Below are 15,066 nucleotides of genomic sequence, written 5' to 3'. Positions count from 1 at the left end.
TGAGAGAAAGGCCTTCTCAATCATGCAGCTAACAAGTCATGAACTCTGGAATCCCACAGGGATGATTAATTCTGTCCAGTCTCTTTCAAGTGCTGCAGACGGTGGTGTCTTTTTCTGGAACCGAATGAGCATAAAAGTGATACAAAATGTGATTGGGAACAGAATTTATGAAAACAGAGACCCCCTGGCCCTTTGGTCGACTTTCGGCAATTTGATAAGGCATTCTTTCGGAAAAACGGCCGCGACTGTTGCGGCATTTACCGTGTTGACAGCCTGGCCCTGCGGAGCGCAACACAGGAATAGCAGCGACTCCATGCCACCTGACTTTCCAGTTGACATCTCTGGCACAGAGATGAGGATTGTGGTCCAATTTATCTTTCTTGAGAGGGTTACAGCTGTCTAAACAGCTCACCACTTCAAAGTGCACATGCACGGCGCCAATATACGTGCTCTCTCGTGCAGAACTGTGTTAGGGTAGCACAGCTCAAGCGGCCCAAGAGCCACCCCCCCCCCCCACACACACACAGGGTTATAAAGGAGTTATGAAGGGTTATTAGGGGTTTGAGAAAGTCCTGACACTCAGGCTTGGCTTTCTCAAATGGCTCAAACCAAAATATGTTATCATTGGAATGTGTGTCAATATGTATCAATGGAAAATGTATTTTTCAAAATTTCAAAACAGCATCAGCAGCACAAACCTGCATCGGGATTCTAAAAATCCTTTCTATGTGAGTGGAGAATACCAGAAGAGCTTTCAGACCATTCAAAATCAGTGACATTTATTTACTTTGGGCTATGAGATACAACCACAAAGACGCTGTGCAAAGAAAGCAAGATTAGGTACTTTTAGAAAAGGAAACAAGCACGGAGCGCACATATATAGAGATATCTCAAAGTTTCTGCAGGAGACAGACCTTAACAGAGAAACAGACACTAATACTGGTAAATGTAAGCTCATTAAAAATAAAAAAGCTAAAGCATTTAACTTCAAAATAAATCATATTCTGACCCCCCCCCCCCCGCCTGCCCCCCAAATATTTTCTGACTTAATAAAAATGCAAATATTTGAAAAGAGAATATAAAAATATGTAGCTGTTAGAGTTGCTATTAAAGGTGAGACACAAGAGACCCAGATGAAGAGAAGAGGGTTATGTCTGATTGAAGCACACCAGCTTATTGAAGCTGACTGAAGCACAACCTGATTGAGCTTAGCCTCCAGAACAGCATCAGGTCTGTCTGTGGCCTGATTACCAAGATGTCCCTTCAGTTTTTAAATCTTTGCTAAGTGTCACTGACAGTAACAACAATATATGAGTTTATTTATTTTAAGGGCATGAGCTTCACTTAAAGTGAAATGAGAGTATATATGAAATACAAAGACCTTGGTTTGACCATGTGCATCTAGAATATTAGATAAAAACCTTCTGATAAAAATCTTTTTTTTTCTTGATAGCTTATTCATGAAATATGAAGCATTTTTTCACCCCCTCTCAACCCACACATAAATGTGTATTTCTGTTTGAGTAAAATATGTAAAAGATTGCATATGGGTAAAATACATTAGCACACAGAATCGGTGTAACCCCAGCGCGAATCAAGCGCCTGCTGCATTTGTCAAACAGTCCGAGAAGCAGACCCAGACGAAGCATGTGAGGGAAAAAAACTAAACTAAACTAAAACAAAAACTCTTCCGTCAATGACCCCTACTTGAACCAGGTGGTCGTGGAGCAGACAGAGCCCAGTGGAGACAATGCTGCCAAAAAAAAGAATAGAAAAGGAAAGAACGATGGAAAGAGATGCAGGAACGGGCCGCTTGTTTAGCTGGTCTTGTCGCTGTCACTCGTCATCGGTGTGGCTGCCTTCGGACTGCTCCTGTGAAAACACCGTAATGGAGGGGGTGAGACGGGGTATCAGGAGCTTTTACTGGTCCCCGCCAACCCCCACCCGCTCAGACCGAGACTTGACGGGTGACCCGAGGAGATTCGTTACACTACACGCAAGAGCTGGTGACCCTGGTGCTATGCGAAGCCTGACACTGTGACTAACGCTCACCCTGCTGGGTAAGGAGTGTAGGAGAACAAGGTGTTGGTGGACTGTGGAATTGCAGACAGGAGAGACTTACGTTTTCCTCGTTAACTGCAGCAGAGGGGATAGACGAGAGAAAAGTAAGAAAAGGGAGATGGAAGAGCTTATAACCAACCAATTGGATCCTTATGCTAATCAGAACCTAGTTCCAAAACCTAACGACCTAAGGAACAACATAATCCATGAAAGGCAATTCACGATCCAGCTTAAGTTTAAAAAAAAACAAACAAACAAACAACAACGTTTAATATTGTAGGGTATAGACAAAATATTAAACATGACTATGCCATCATCCCATGACTTGGTGATATGTAACTGTAAATAGCAAGCATTTCCCCACTAAAAATATAAAAACATTAGATGATTGGATGTTAACCCCTTATATTATCTTTTTTATTTATTCCTTTAAAACTGTTTCTTCTCTTTATACTTTTAATGTTTGCTTCGCTTTTTAATTATATAGCATTTTTGCCATTACATGACATTGATTTCTATTCAAACAGAATCTAGTACTGAATTGGGGAATTGTAATTTTTGTGGGTTGTTTTTTTTTTTTTTTTTGCTGTTGTTGTTTTTAGGCCTCGTTTGCATATTTCAATTTGAATCACTTATAACCCAAGCGGGTGTGTACGTGTGCACGAGACACAGCCGCTGCAGCAGGACTGCTGGACCTACGTTCTCCTCAGGTTCCTCGTCGCTGTCGTCGTCGCTGACCACGGGCTTGGCCTTTGCGCGGCTCGGCCGCTTCCTGCTCTTGTCCTGGCCGCGCTCCTCACGCCTGCCTAGCCTGATCCTCACCTTTACTGACTTGGCTGGAATGGGAGCACAGAGGAACACGGATCACGCAAAGATCCAGCCGAGAACATGGCATAATATTCCACAAAACAGTAATAATGGTAGAGGGACTGGCATAAGCATGTCGGGAGGGCTGATCAAGGCAGAGCGAGTGGTATAATGTTGGTATAAGCTTCATGATCACAGAGAGACCAGTATATTACAACTTATACCAGGTATTTTTACAACTCATAACAGATTGGATCATGCAGCATTACAATGATCTAAAACACAGGGTAAATCAACAGCACTGGCACAAAAATAACACGAAAATGTGGCACTTCCAGAAAAATGACAATCTCATACAATCATTTGTAGCTAACATGAAAGCCTTAGACTGCGGTGAGGGAAGGAGCACGTGTGGAGATGCGTGGCGAGATGCTGTAAAAGAAGTGAAGGCCTTCCACATTTAGCGCTTATGTAACCCCATGAAACGTCTCTGTACAATTAAGAAAGGTTCCTCTCGAGCTTCTTCAGTCAGCCGTCAGCGTTTGTGTGTTTGACCGAGCTTGAGAAGCACTTCAGCGAACTTTTAAAACATCAGGCCTTGTGCAAGAACTGCTCTTCTGAACGGATTCGTTCACAGAGAATCCATCTTGCCAAATTCACCCATTTTCCCATACACAGACCTTTCTCTCAGGCATGAATGGATGAGTGCTGCAGTCCTGTGCGGTCTTTGAGGTGTTCCTCACAGAAGAAAATGTCTAGACTAAAAACTGTACTTATGCGATTTGCTCAAAGAAATGTGAGTTTGAGTCATACTGTGATTATACTGTTCAACAGCAGCATTTCCCTCTGCTACACTGCAAAAGAGATCATAAGTGAAAACATTTTAAATCTTGTGTAAATATCTATAAATTCTCATTTTGAGACTAGTAAGAAAACTACACGATTGCTGAACCTATTTCTAGATGATTGTTGTAAGTAATTTTATTAAGTAAAGTTATCTCACAATACTGATAGATAGTTTATCTATTATCAAGATAAATGCTTAAAATAAGAAAATGTATCTGCCAATATAGTGAGATCATTCAAATTAATAAAATGAATCATTTTATTTTCACATCGTGCAAACTGGGATCCCTGACCTGCAGCCTATCTACAGCAACCATGGCCTCTTCTCTCTACTGGTGTCAGGGAAGCAAATCCACTCTCTGAAGGCCAACACGGAGAGAAAGAGAGGAAGCTTTTTCTCACACGCCTATTTGGACAACTAGGACCCTTGCACACACAGACAGGACAACAACTAGGGACGGTTACACACATACACACACAGACACACAGCATTCCGATCACTGGACATCCTTCACTACAATATTTCTTCATATTGTAATAGGTCATAATGCTGCCTGAAGGTGCAACATCACCTGAGACGTCTCTCATCCTTCTTCCCCTTCACCCCTTCACCTTGCGTTGGGTAGAGCGTTTTCTGATCTAATTTTAAATGATATTGTTTCCATGTCTGTGACAGTATTGTTAATTTGCACACAGCAACCTTTTCCACCACTAACGCTGCCATAGTGATATGTTTTTATTTACTGATTTTTGCAAGCAGGAAGGCTGCTCTCTTTTCCCTTGGATGGAATTTCTATCGATAACACATACGGCACTTTGGGTTGTGGAATATGCTAATTCACAGGTCTAATGAATGCGTGCTCATTTTATGCAGGTCGGTCGTAACATTTCAGTGACTTTATGTGCATGTCCTTAAATATGACAAAGATACATGATCTGAATGACAAAAGTCATTCAAGATAAGAATGCGAAAATGCATGCGGACCATTAATCTTTTCTTGCACTACACAGGTGTGGGTTAACCTGCAAAATGTTCTGTGTTTTTTCTGTCTTTTAAAATGTGAGTCGAGTATGCGTGAAGGGCACGTCCAGCTGTGCAGCATTTTGCATCGCTGGGGGTGAGTTATTCATTGCACATGCAGTAATGCATGTGGTCAGTTTGTTAAGGTACGAACACAAAAAGATGACATCACATCTTACATTCGGTCTCCGATTCTTCGTCTTCGTCGTCGTCCTCGTCGTTGCTGTCGTCCTCACTCTCTTCTTTAGCGATCTTCTGCCTGGCGCTTTTGAAGACAGACTGCAGCACGATGGAGTCCTCGTAGATCTGAGGGGAGAACGCACAACTGCTGCTCTCACCGCATAGGCAAATGAAACGGCTTTACGTTCAAACATGGCCCATGTTAGTTTTTCCATTGAAATGAGTCTCATAACTAAAAAGAATATACGGTTGATGAGTTATACCCAATTTTTTTTTTAAATGTGATTTTTATTTTTTTTTTGTATATATAAGGCTGAAGAAAAGAGACAAATGTTTAGAGTGGACATCAAGAATTAGTCCACTGTCAAGAACTGAAGAATCTGGAAACAGAATAACTATCGAGCGTTCAGTAAAACAATTTGGCATCAATCGGCTTAACCAAGATGATCTGACATTTTTATATAGCGCTAGAAAATATTTTTAAAAGAGAAATTGTCAAAGTTAGCGCTGAAAAAAATAATGCAGAGGATGATACTAATTGAGTCGAAGATTACAACGAGTGACACTGCATGTTAACAGCATACATATGTTGTTGACATATGCGTGTCAACTATTTTTAAAAATGAAGCAAAGTGTGCTGAAAAAGAACATTAAGATGTGTAATCTCATATATTAAATTCTGAAACCAACTGTCTCATATATTGTTGAAAAGCACGTTTTAACTTATTTTATATGACTAATTTAAAAAACACTGACTTTGAGATGCATGCTTTAAGTTGGATGCATATGCAGTTCTCAGTATATATTGTTATAATGTATATAATGTGTTCTCAGTATATATTGTTTAAGAAGTGCTCTGTGTCCATGAGAAGGCTAAATGTAATTGATATACAGCATATTGTTTGTGAGGAATGTGAGGAATATTGTTTGTGGGGAATGTGGAGAATACTGTTTTCCCTTTACAGATGTTCCTATTTCAGTGTAGATACAATGATGGAATCAATTATAGAGGATTTTGGCTCATAATCTCACTCTTTCTGGCAAAGCACTTGAGGACATTTTTTTATCAGACTTGAATGAGTCAGAGTTCTCATAAAAACACAGTGAAAAAGAAGAGAAAAACAACGATAGTGAGGGAACAGGTAAGAACAAAGCTTGACAATTGTTTTTAAAACTCATGTCTGTCCAAAAGGTTTAGACTCTGCAACATCTCAGCAGCAACACTGGCGCTGTCTGCATATGCTGGGGAAAAAATATGTGCTGGTTTATAATTTGACATTCATAATAAGCATTTCAAGTAACTCAAAATCATTTCGTAGTTATGCTCTCCGTGTATGTCCGGTTACGATAATGGCAGTGTGCACAACATGTGTTCACTCACTCACCTGGGAACCTTCCAGATTGTAGGTTTGAGCGTTGTGACAAAGGAGCATAACGTCCTTCTCCAAATCGCCCAGGCTCCTGTACTTATGGTTACGCACTCTCTCCTGCGAGCACACAACAGCACATGTGACTCCCACAAAGTGCTCCCCCGGTTGGAGCTCCCGCTGGGACGGGCGGCTCCAGCTCTCAGAGAGAGCAGCAGCTGACAATGGAGCTTCAGTCCAAACTGAAAATGAAGTCGGCTCAGTAACGTAAGAAATCTGTGTTTTCGAATGTCCTGTTGGGCACTGAAAAGCCAATTCTTCATGCCTGGCTAATCCTGTTATTATCTGCCCTGAGTAATGAATGTACCACTCATAGCATTATCAAGCAATAATGTGTGATGACAGTGAGTTATCTGCGTCCCCTTCTCCATCCGACTTTGTGAAATATTATTGCTTATGGTTACGTGCTTGCGCTATCTGAGAAGGATGCATTTAATGCATGGCTTGGGCTTTTACCTTGATCTTCTTGAAGTCCACGGGCTTCCTTATCAGCTCATAGTACTCAGGGAGCTCTTTCCTAGAGGGCAGTTGCACAAAGACCTCACTAAGCTGGCGGCTAGACCTGTAATAGCACACAAAGAACAAGATTTCAAATAAAAACCCTTTTTAAAAATAAAAAAAATCTCCTGTACAATAGGTCTGACAGGATTGGGAAAAAAAAGATGTGTGGTGGACTTGAAGTTTTTTGTTTGTTTGAGCTCGAGAGTCCTGATCTGAAAACAATATTACTATATGTGTTCACCCACAGCCCAGTCCCAGGTGTACTGCACAAAGGTCCAAGAAAGGGATATCAAAATTAGACCCAAACCCACAATATATATCCAAACTAACCACTGGATTTTGTTTTTATTTCCCACTCCCAGCCATTACCAGCACACACTATGGCTGAGAGTTTAAGTGGATACATCAAGCTATATGGGCTTTGTGTATGACCTGGTGAAAATGGTTAAATGGAAGCTGAAGAGAGGAACATGAGGTAAGCATGACAGAAGTTCTATGTCTAAACACCACTGCAGGCATACTGAGCTGGCCTTCTTTCCCTCTCCAAGACGCTACAGCATCTGCCAAGGCCTGTAAACAAGATCCATGATGGAAATACAGGTGATTCATAAAGCATTTCGCAATTAAATCCAAGCTCATATTTTTGCAATACTGTGCACTGCCCTTCACAGGTTTCAGTACGAGGCTGAACAATGCTCTTTCCGTCAACATTTGTGCCACAGTTTAAACCAGTGCGGCTGACAGGAAAAAACTACAGCGGCTGCAGACGGAGCTTTAAAATAGTGAAGACGCTGCAGTTGTCATCTACGCCTGTGTGAGACTACCTCCAAATATTCCAAAGGGGGCAAATTAATGAAACAGTCAGAAATGTTTTCTGTATTCCTGTTTTTGATCAGTGCTGGAAGTGAGCTCACTGCAGGGAGATCTTTATCTCATAGAGATAAAGACAGGTGTGTTTTCTTTTCAGCTGGAATAACTTCAGGCTCCATCCACTCAGGAGTATTAGTGACTGAAATTTAGTGCGAGTGCCTGATGAAATGCTTGGGAAACTAACAAAGTCTCGTGTCTGATATTCCAGGACTATTTTCACTGGAACTGCTTTGTGCTGTCAGCTTGGAACTTGCCGTGTCGACTGGGGGACAATGGACATGGGAGCCACAACTGATCGATCGCATGACTGACAGCTGGGTCTGCACGGCAAAGCCGCAAAAAGGCCTTCAGATGTTACAGCAGAGAAGTATGTCCTTCCTTGTCACCGCTTCTGGCCAGCGGTGGGTATATCTATTCTCCCGAATGAAAGGCAAGGAGCAGCAAGCTGCCCCAGCTACACCACGGTCCTGCTCTCTCCGGAGGCCATGACGATCGTGATTCTGTTAAATAATTCCGTAGGCCTTCCCAGAAGATCCTCGCAGAATTCACAGAGTGGAAACTTTCTGTTCCAGTCAGACTGGTGACAGCAAAGAAGGGACTCAGGAAGGGCTAGGAATTGACTTTGGCGATGGCGTGTAGTGAAGTAGCTTTAGGGTTAGGGTTAGGGCTAGATGTCATGGTTTCACGAGGGTCCATGACTGGACAGTTGTCCCACGATCGTGTTTTTCAAAATATGCATTAAAATGCTCTTCCATCTAACATGGCCAAAGATCCTTACACCAGTGTTTGTCCTCCCTTTTGTGTTCTGTGACTCACCAAACTGTAGTCCCCTCTTTCTGGACCCCTAAATCATCCTGTTTCTCCATAGATGACACTGGAAAATATCCTATGGTTCTGTAATGCGCTACTGCTGTAAACAGGGTACTTTGCTAAATCTGCTGTTGCTCCTACCGTAGTTGAAACTTTATCACACACGACAGCTATCAGATGCACAGATGTGCAATACTGATGGTGTCTAAATGAAGCAGCTATCTAGTTTCAGGCTTCGAGTTGATGAAATTAGCTCTTTGGCAAAGCAAAGCTGCACACTGCTGTGCTAGTTTATTCCTTCTCCTCACACAAGCTGTAACTTTAGAACTACAGTGTAAAAACTTGTTCTAAACATGTTATACAGAATTATGGACTTTTCATGCAGCCTGCCTGCTGCCCTCCAATATTATCTTGTGACCCCTCACACACACACACACACACACACACACACACACACACACACTCTCACATATATCTCAGAAAAAAACTTTTTTTTTTTACTCCCTTTTCTCATAGCGGCGTTAATAAGTGTTATACAAACATGCAATTCGTGATATGATCTGTTTTTCACATGCAAGTCAAGGCTTAAGCATGTGTAACATATATTGGTTACTGTGGCACATAAATTACTCTGCATGCCTGTCACCAGTGTGCCCTCTGAAAAGGATTTTAGTAGAGGAGCGTGATATACCAGCAGCCAATATATTATTTACCAATAAGAAGCATTTTAAATGTTTTGTTATCGGTTTGATATTGGACTTTCAGCTGATAATTACAACCAATAACTTTCATCTATACAACAGATTAGTGCAACCTGTTTTTCTAATAATTTTTACAACAGGTTTAATAAAGGTTCTGATGTCGATGACTGTGAGGTTTTCCAGTTTTGTTTTGTTTTTTTCCTTGGAGCTGTCTAGCTAAAGGCTTACTTATACCTGCACCAGTTCAAGGCAGAAAACGGCACTTAACAAAAGAGAAGGTTTAGAAAATAAAATCTAATGAAACTATTCTTGTTCCCCTTTTTGTTTGTGTCTATGTAAAATTAATTAATGATCCATTTTTAGAGTTTAACAGTCTTACATACTACACTTATATCTATCTATCTATCTATCTATCTATCTATCTATCTATATATATATATATATATATATATATATATATATATACATACACACACACACACACACACACACACACACACACACACACACACACACACTAATATTGTCCCTAGAAATTCAATTTTGGTGCATCCTGAGTTTGTGCATCTGTATGTGTATTCTCTCTCCCTGTTGTTCCCAATTAAGCATGGAAAATGTGCTCAACATTTTGCACCAAAAACCATCCTTAAGGTTCATGTTAGGGGATTTAAAAACAGTTAGGGGATTTAATCTTTTTGTTTCCTGCTTTCTGTTTGTTTTATATACACTTTTGTACAGATTTCCTACAAATTTTATACTAAATGTTCACCACTGTTGTGTGTTTTTAAGTGGGCGATTAATACTGTGATAGATTATCTTATTATAAAATTTTAAAAGTTACATACCTAGTACTGACCACAGCGCATTTGACAGGGGATAGTGCGATATGACAGTCAAAAAGTAATTCTGATGGGTCAAAATTTAAGTAGTGGAAATGTGGGAACTTGGGCAGGATGGAGACACTTACCCGTCTCGGTAGTTTATGACAGTGTCGATGATGGCGCTCATCTGCTTAGTGAGTTTTGGGGGGTTGGGCGAGAGCTTCTCGGCCGGGGGACGCCCCCTCCTTTTCTTGGCCTTCTCACTGTCGTCGCGGCGACTGCCTTTGTCCACATGCCTCCGGCGCTTGCGCTTCTTCAGCCGGATCTCCTCCTCCATCTCCTCCAGGTTGCCGTCCTCGATGGCCTGCGGGACAGAAACGGGAAACCACTGAGACTTCACCAGCTCGCCAACAACCTTCAGCTGCCAGGGACTAGAAATATTACGTTTTTTGTTTTTTTTTATTAGTTCATATCCAGATAGAGATTTGTTCTGAACTAATCTGCACCCCTTTTAATGTGTCAACAGAAACAATAAAGCAGACTCATTTGTTAGGTGAGTACAAACTTAAAGAGCATTCATGCTCATACTCTTACACAGTCCTACAGAACAGCAAATGCAAATCCTGCTGATTAGGCCACAATTGATAGGTGATTTGATGCTGCGCTGAATACTCATATGACTGTCATTGCCTGTGAACCCGTATTAAATTTAGCAACAGTGCCCTCAGGGGTGACCGAAGTGCAGAGTAAAGTGTGTCTGATTATATCACTGGAGTATGAAGCCCTGAGCTCTGTTGCTCTTGTAACCTACTTTGATTGAGCTGATTGTAATAATGAAGTGGTGGCCCTAATTAAGACGCATGTCTCTGCCACGTCTTCTGCTCGCCCTAAGTTTGTTTAACAGATAGAAAGACAAGTTGGTCTTTCTGTAGATAAAGTTGGTACGAGTTTACAAAACACACCTTATCGTTTTGCTCATATGAAATCTCTCCAATATCTCCCGAGAGAGGACAGCGCATCCAGACACATGAGTCAAACGTGAGATGTCGAAACAACCCATGTCGAACCAGCCCCTACCATGTTTAGATGGGTCTGAAAATATTCTAGCAAAATATATGTGGTGAGAGTATGTAGTGAATAATGAAGTATCACTTTTACAGTGAGATATACTATGACTAGTGTACCTGTCCTAAAGTTTCTCTGTAGCCTTTTCATTTTACTCGGCAGGCAAATTTCATTTTTCTTTGACAAACTTTTAATACTGAATGTGGAATCTGGAGTAAGCAGTTATTTCATGAAGTGTCCCTGTTTGTCTCAAGTGGAGTAGACAGGTTTGATGCGATGGTACCCACTTGACACTGCTAGAGCAGACACCCGTCTAATGAGTTCAAATTATCTGTGAGCTGTTTGGTGAAGGGAAGTAAATGAAAAAAAAAACTTGAAGAGTTGATGCCTTTCGATCACACGTGTATGGCACTTTTTCAGAATCTCTCACTGTGCCCTGAAATCGAATACACGCCGTCAATTTCTACAGGAATGAGTGGCTGGGCCGATCAGTCTCAAGAGGTAATTAGAGAGTGCAACCAATCAGAGCGTAAGAGAGCAACAGCGCAACCAACCAGGAGCAGACAGTCGAAACACACCAGACAACTGTGCTCTCCTGTGTAAAAATCCCAGCTCTTCTATTTGCACTTTCCTGAACCACATGTCTAGAGAATTCACAAATTAATGAACGGAAATTTAAGCTACTATTTAGCGCTTAAGCTGTACGTCAGTGTATCTTAGCGCAAAAAAGCAAAAAGTTGACTGGAACTCTGAGTAATACTGATGACTGTTTATTTAGTTAAGCCAATTTTTTGGCCCACTGAGTCATATGAATGAAAAACATTTGTTCATAATATCCAATGTGAAAGACTTATGGCAAATGTGACAAAAGACTTCAGAGAAAATCTGCCAGAAGAACAAGACATGAATGACTGTTCCAAACTGCCAATCAATGATTAATAATAATTAACATTAATTAATAATATCTAGGTGGCAAAGGCCACACCAAAAGCCCCTGCCTGCGATGTTTCAGAAAATTCAATTGCTGTATAGCTAGCACCTCAAAAGAGCGCTTCCTTACTCCTAACATGACTTTTCCACCTGGAAGCCAGTGTCGGAACAAATGTCCCATCCCGGAGGCTCTCTCCATCTTGTGCCACACCTCAGACCCTGACCCAAGCATGCCTGCCAGGCTGCTTCCCAGAATGCTCCTCCCTGTTATCCTCTCACCAGCACCATCACTCTAAACAAGAAGGTGCTACCGCGATATGGGTGGACGTGCGGGGGTGTTTTGTTCGGGGAAGGTGGGATTTCAGAGTTAGAGACTAACTGAGAAGGGAGCAGCTTGCTCAAAGTGATAGGGGACCTCAGGCGGGGGAATAATATGCTACTTATGTACATCAGCGGTGTGGGAATGTGGGGGTGGTGTGATCCTGATCTGTGCTATATTCTGCTGGATGAGCCTTCACATCAGTGTGCAGAGATGCAGCGGAGGTGCTCAGGCAATGAAAAAAAATTAAAATAATAAAAGAAAGTTATGTTTAAAAAATGGTAATAACAACATTGATGGCCTGCCAAGCCTAATGAATTTCATTTGATTTGATATAATGAAGAGAGTGGTGTGTGAAAATGGTCATGGTGTGTGAAGTGCAGTCAAGCTGATACTTTGTAGCCCCTCTCCACTGCCCTTGGCACATAGAAACAATGAGGTTGAAAAATATTCTGAACATTGCATTTGTTCCACTTAAGGAATTCAATCAAATGCTACACTAAGCTATACAAGCTACGCACTGAGTCAGGGGCTGTCTGTAGCCAGGACAAACTGGCGCCGTGGCAACCAGCTGCATGTGGAAAGTGAATTAGGCTGGGTAAAAGCATGACGGTGTCGGGTAAAAGCACAACCGCATGGGCAACTGACCCGCAGCCACTGTTTCTCCGTCAGCGTGTCGCTGTAGTCCACGTCGCGGCGGTGGCGGGAGCCACGGCCAAAGATCTTCTCCTCCTCTTCCTCGCAGGTGAGCCGCTCCACCTCGGCGTCGTCTTTGATGATCCAGGCCGGCAGCTCATCCTCCTCCATCAGGCGTGGGCGGCGCTTCGGGTTGCGTGCGTCCTCGCGGCGCCGGTCTAGGTCCATGCGCTAGAAGAGGGGAGGGGACAAGACCGTGTCCTTGCATGTCTCAGAAACTCAGCCAAACCATCATTAAACCAATGATGTGAGCATAAGGGGGGGTCTTACGGCCACGTAGTACCCACCATAAAAAGTTCAAACTCCTCCTCGTTGCGGGCAATCATTTGATTTAGAGTCTCATCGTCTGGCACTTCGTCTTCTTCCTGACATTAGAATCATACACACGAAAGCAAATACACACACAAGCATGTAAATAGAGACAATTAAAACAAATAAATAATAGAAAATGAAACCAAAGCAATCAATAATAAATTCAAAATAAAAAAACCTACAATATTTACACTTTTGACACAAATGAAAAATAACACATTTATGTCAGCGTGCAGCATTCTCTCTAACTTACCTCTAACTCCGCTTACCAGCGGAGACGTAATGATAGCACGTCCCTTTAACTCACTATTGCCACTGTCTTTTCATTTTAAAGGTGACAGTCTAATTGTGCTTGAACTAGTGAGACAGAGCCTTACACAATTGTGACCCATACTTAAAATCAATGGGCAAACGTTCGGTAATGAATAACATGAGAGCTGACAGTGACATCCCCTGGTAGGTACAAATATGACCCCCGTTTAGCCGCCGTTAGCCCATTCAAACAGAAACAGTACGTCTTTCCACCGTGCCTCCATTCGTCCAACAGCAGTCGACCAGACGACAGCCAGCTGAGTCACGGCTGTGCACTGCTTGCCTGCAGTGTGTCATGGATGTGTTGCCGAGCGCTCTGCTGCAGGGGGTGAGCTCCGGGGGCAAGCCCGGCTGGCCAGGTCAGGCCGCTCTGACCGGCTCAAGGGAGACGCGATGGATGTGGCTCCTATGTCTAATGAGCACACTCTACAGTACATTATAGTAGCAATACCTGCATGCTTCCGTTACGCATCGCCTACAACGGCAGCGCACCCTGCTGGATAATCGGAACACAAATGGGAAAAAAAACTGGGGGGAGAAAAAAAACTAAATTATTTATGTTGTCATGGTGACACAATTGTTTATGCTGGCTCCCAACATAATGCTGCACAGACGATGAGACACTCGTGCTGTCAGTGTTTGGCAGTGGTGGCAGACCTGTCTATCAAACAGTTATTAGTTTAAATTATGATGGAGAGAGTACGGAGACGGCAACTGGTGGAACAGCACGTCTCAGGCTCTAATTCTATGGCAGATGTGCTTATAGCTGTGGTAGGAGAGTGTCTTTGGTGCTCATCCCAGCCCTGCATGCTGGCGTAGCTAATTAGGTGGTATTCTCTGTTATGGAGGTGTAGTCATTAGTAGAATCATTACTGAAATCAGGCGGTGTTGTGTTGAATCTGCAGACTCGATCCTGTCTTCGCTATGACAGCTTGATTACAATCTACTGTCTAAACTACTTCCTCATGAGACCTGGGCTGACACAACGTGTAAAAAAATATATATCTGCAAGATATCTGCACTTAATATCTACAGTACTGGGTCTAAACCAGCCCCTACAGCACTGGTGCTCTGAGTTTTGAGCTGTCGCCACCCAACACACAGGCAGTAAGATGCAACACAGTAGCACCTCAGTTCATTCTAAGGGTACAAAGTTAGCAGCTCTTCGAATTTAAGCAAGTGACAGCGCGAAAGCGCATCAGTGCCAAAATGTGACTGTGCGAAGACTCGGAGTGCTGCTGGGCACGGCTGCTAGTGGCTGTGACCCGCGACAGCTGTCCGCCAAAGAGAAGCAAAGATCTCTTTGGCAGGTCATCAAGATATGTTTGCGTGACTCATATGTGCAGAGTGGCACTCAAGGTCACTTGGGCCACAGTTTAAACTGTGA

General features: G+C 42.5%; 1 protein-coding gene across 3 annotated transcripts in view; it reads right to left on the bottom strand.

Moving 5' to 3' along the window:
• Nucleotides 1-762: 762 nt before the first annotated feature.
• smarca2 (SWI/SNF related BAF chromatin remodeling complex subunit ATPase 2) overlaps nt 763-15,066 on the bottom strand; it is a 32,862-nt gene continuing 18,558 nt past the window's right edge. Inside the window, exons 27-35 of one of the 3 annotated variants that reach the window (XR_004776457.2) lie at nt 13,343-13,420; nt 13,008-13,226; nt 10,192-10,409; nt 6,799-6,904; nt 6,301-6,402; nt 4,915-5,041; nt 2,761-2,897; nt 2,053-2,136; nt 763-1,872 (exon numbers count right to left, since the gene is read on the bottom strand). Coding sequence is in view for 2 of the 3 variants with exons in the window: in XM_027028461.3 (XP_026884262.3) it covers nt 1,818-1,872; nt 2,123-2,136; nt 2,761-2,897; nt 4,915-5,041; nt 6,301-6,402; nt 6,799-6,904; nt 10,192-10,409; nt 13,008-13,226; nt 13,343-13,420 (1,056 nt within the window). In the remaining variant the exon portion in view is untranslated. The remainder of the gene's footprint in view (nt 1,873-2,052; nt 2,137-2,760; nt 2,898-4,914; nt 5,042-6,300; nt 6,403-6,798; nt 6,905-10,191; nt 10,410-13,007; nt 13,227-13,342; nt 13,421-15,066) is intronic. The other 2 variants (XM_027028461.3, XM_081714116.1) reach the window with 2 other exon arrangements.

This window comes from Electrophorus electricus, chromosome 5 (assembly GCF_041902795.1).
Source record: "Electrophorus electricus isolate QZ-2024a chromosome 5, ASM4190279v1, whole genome shotgun sequence".
NCBI classification, from domain to species: Eukaryota; Metazoa; Chordata; class Actinopteri; order Gymnotiformes; family Gymnotidae; genus Electrophorus; species Electrophorus electricus.
This window is presented reverse-complemented; position numbering and strand designations above follow the sequence as displayed.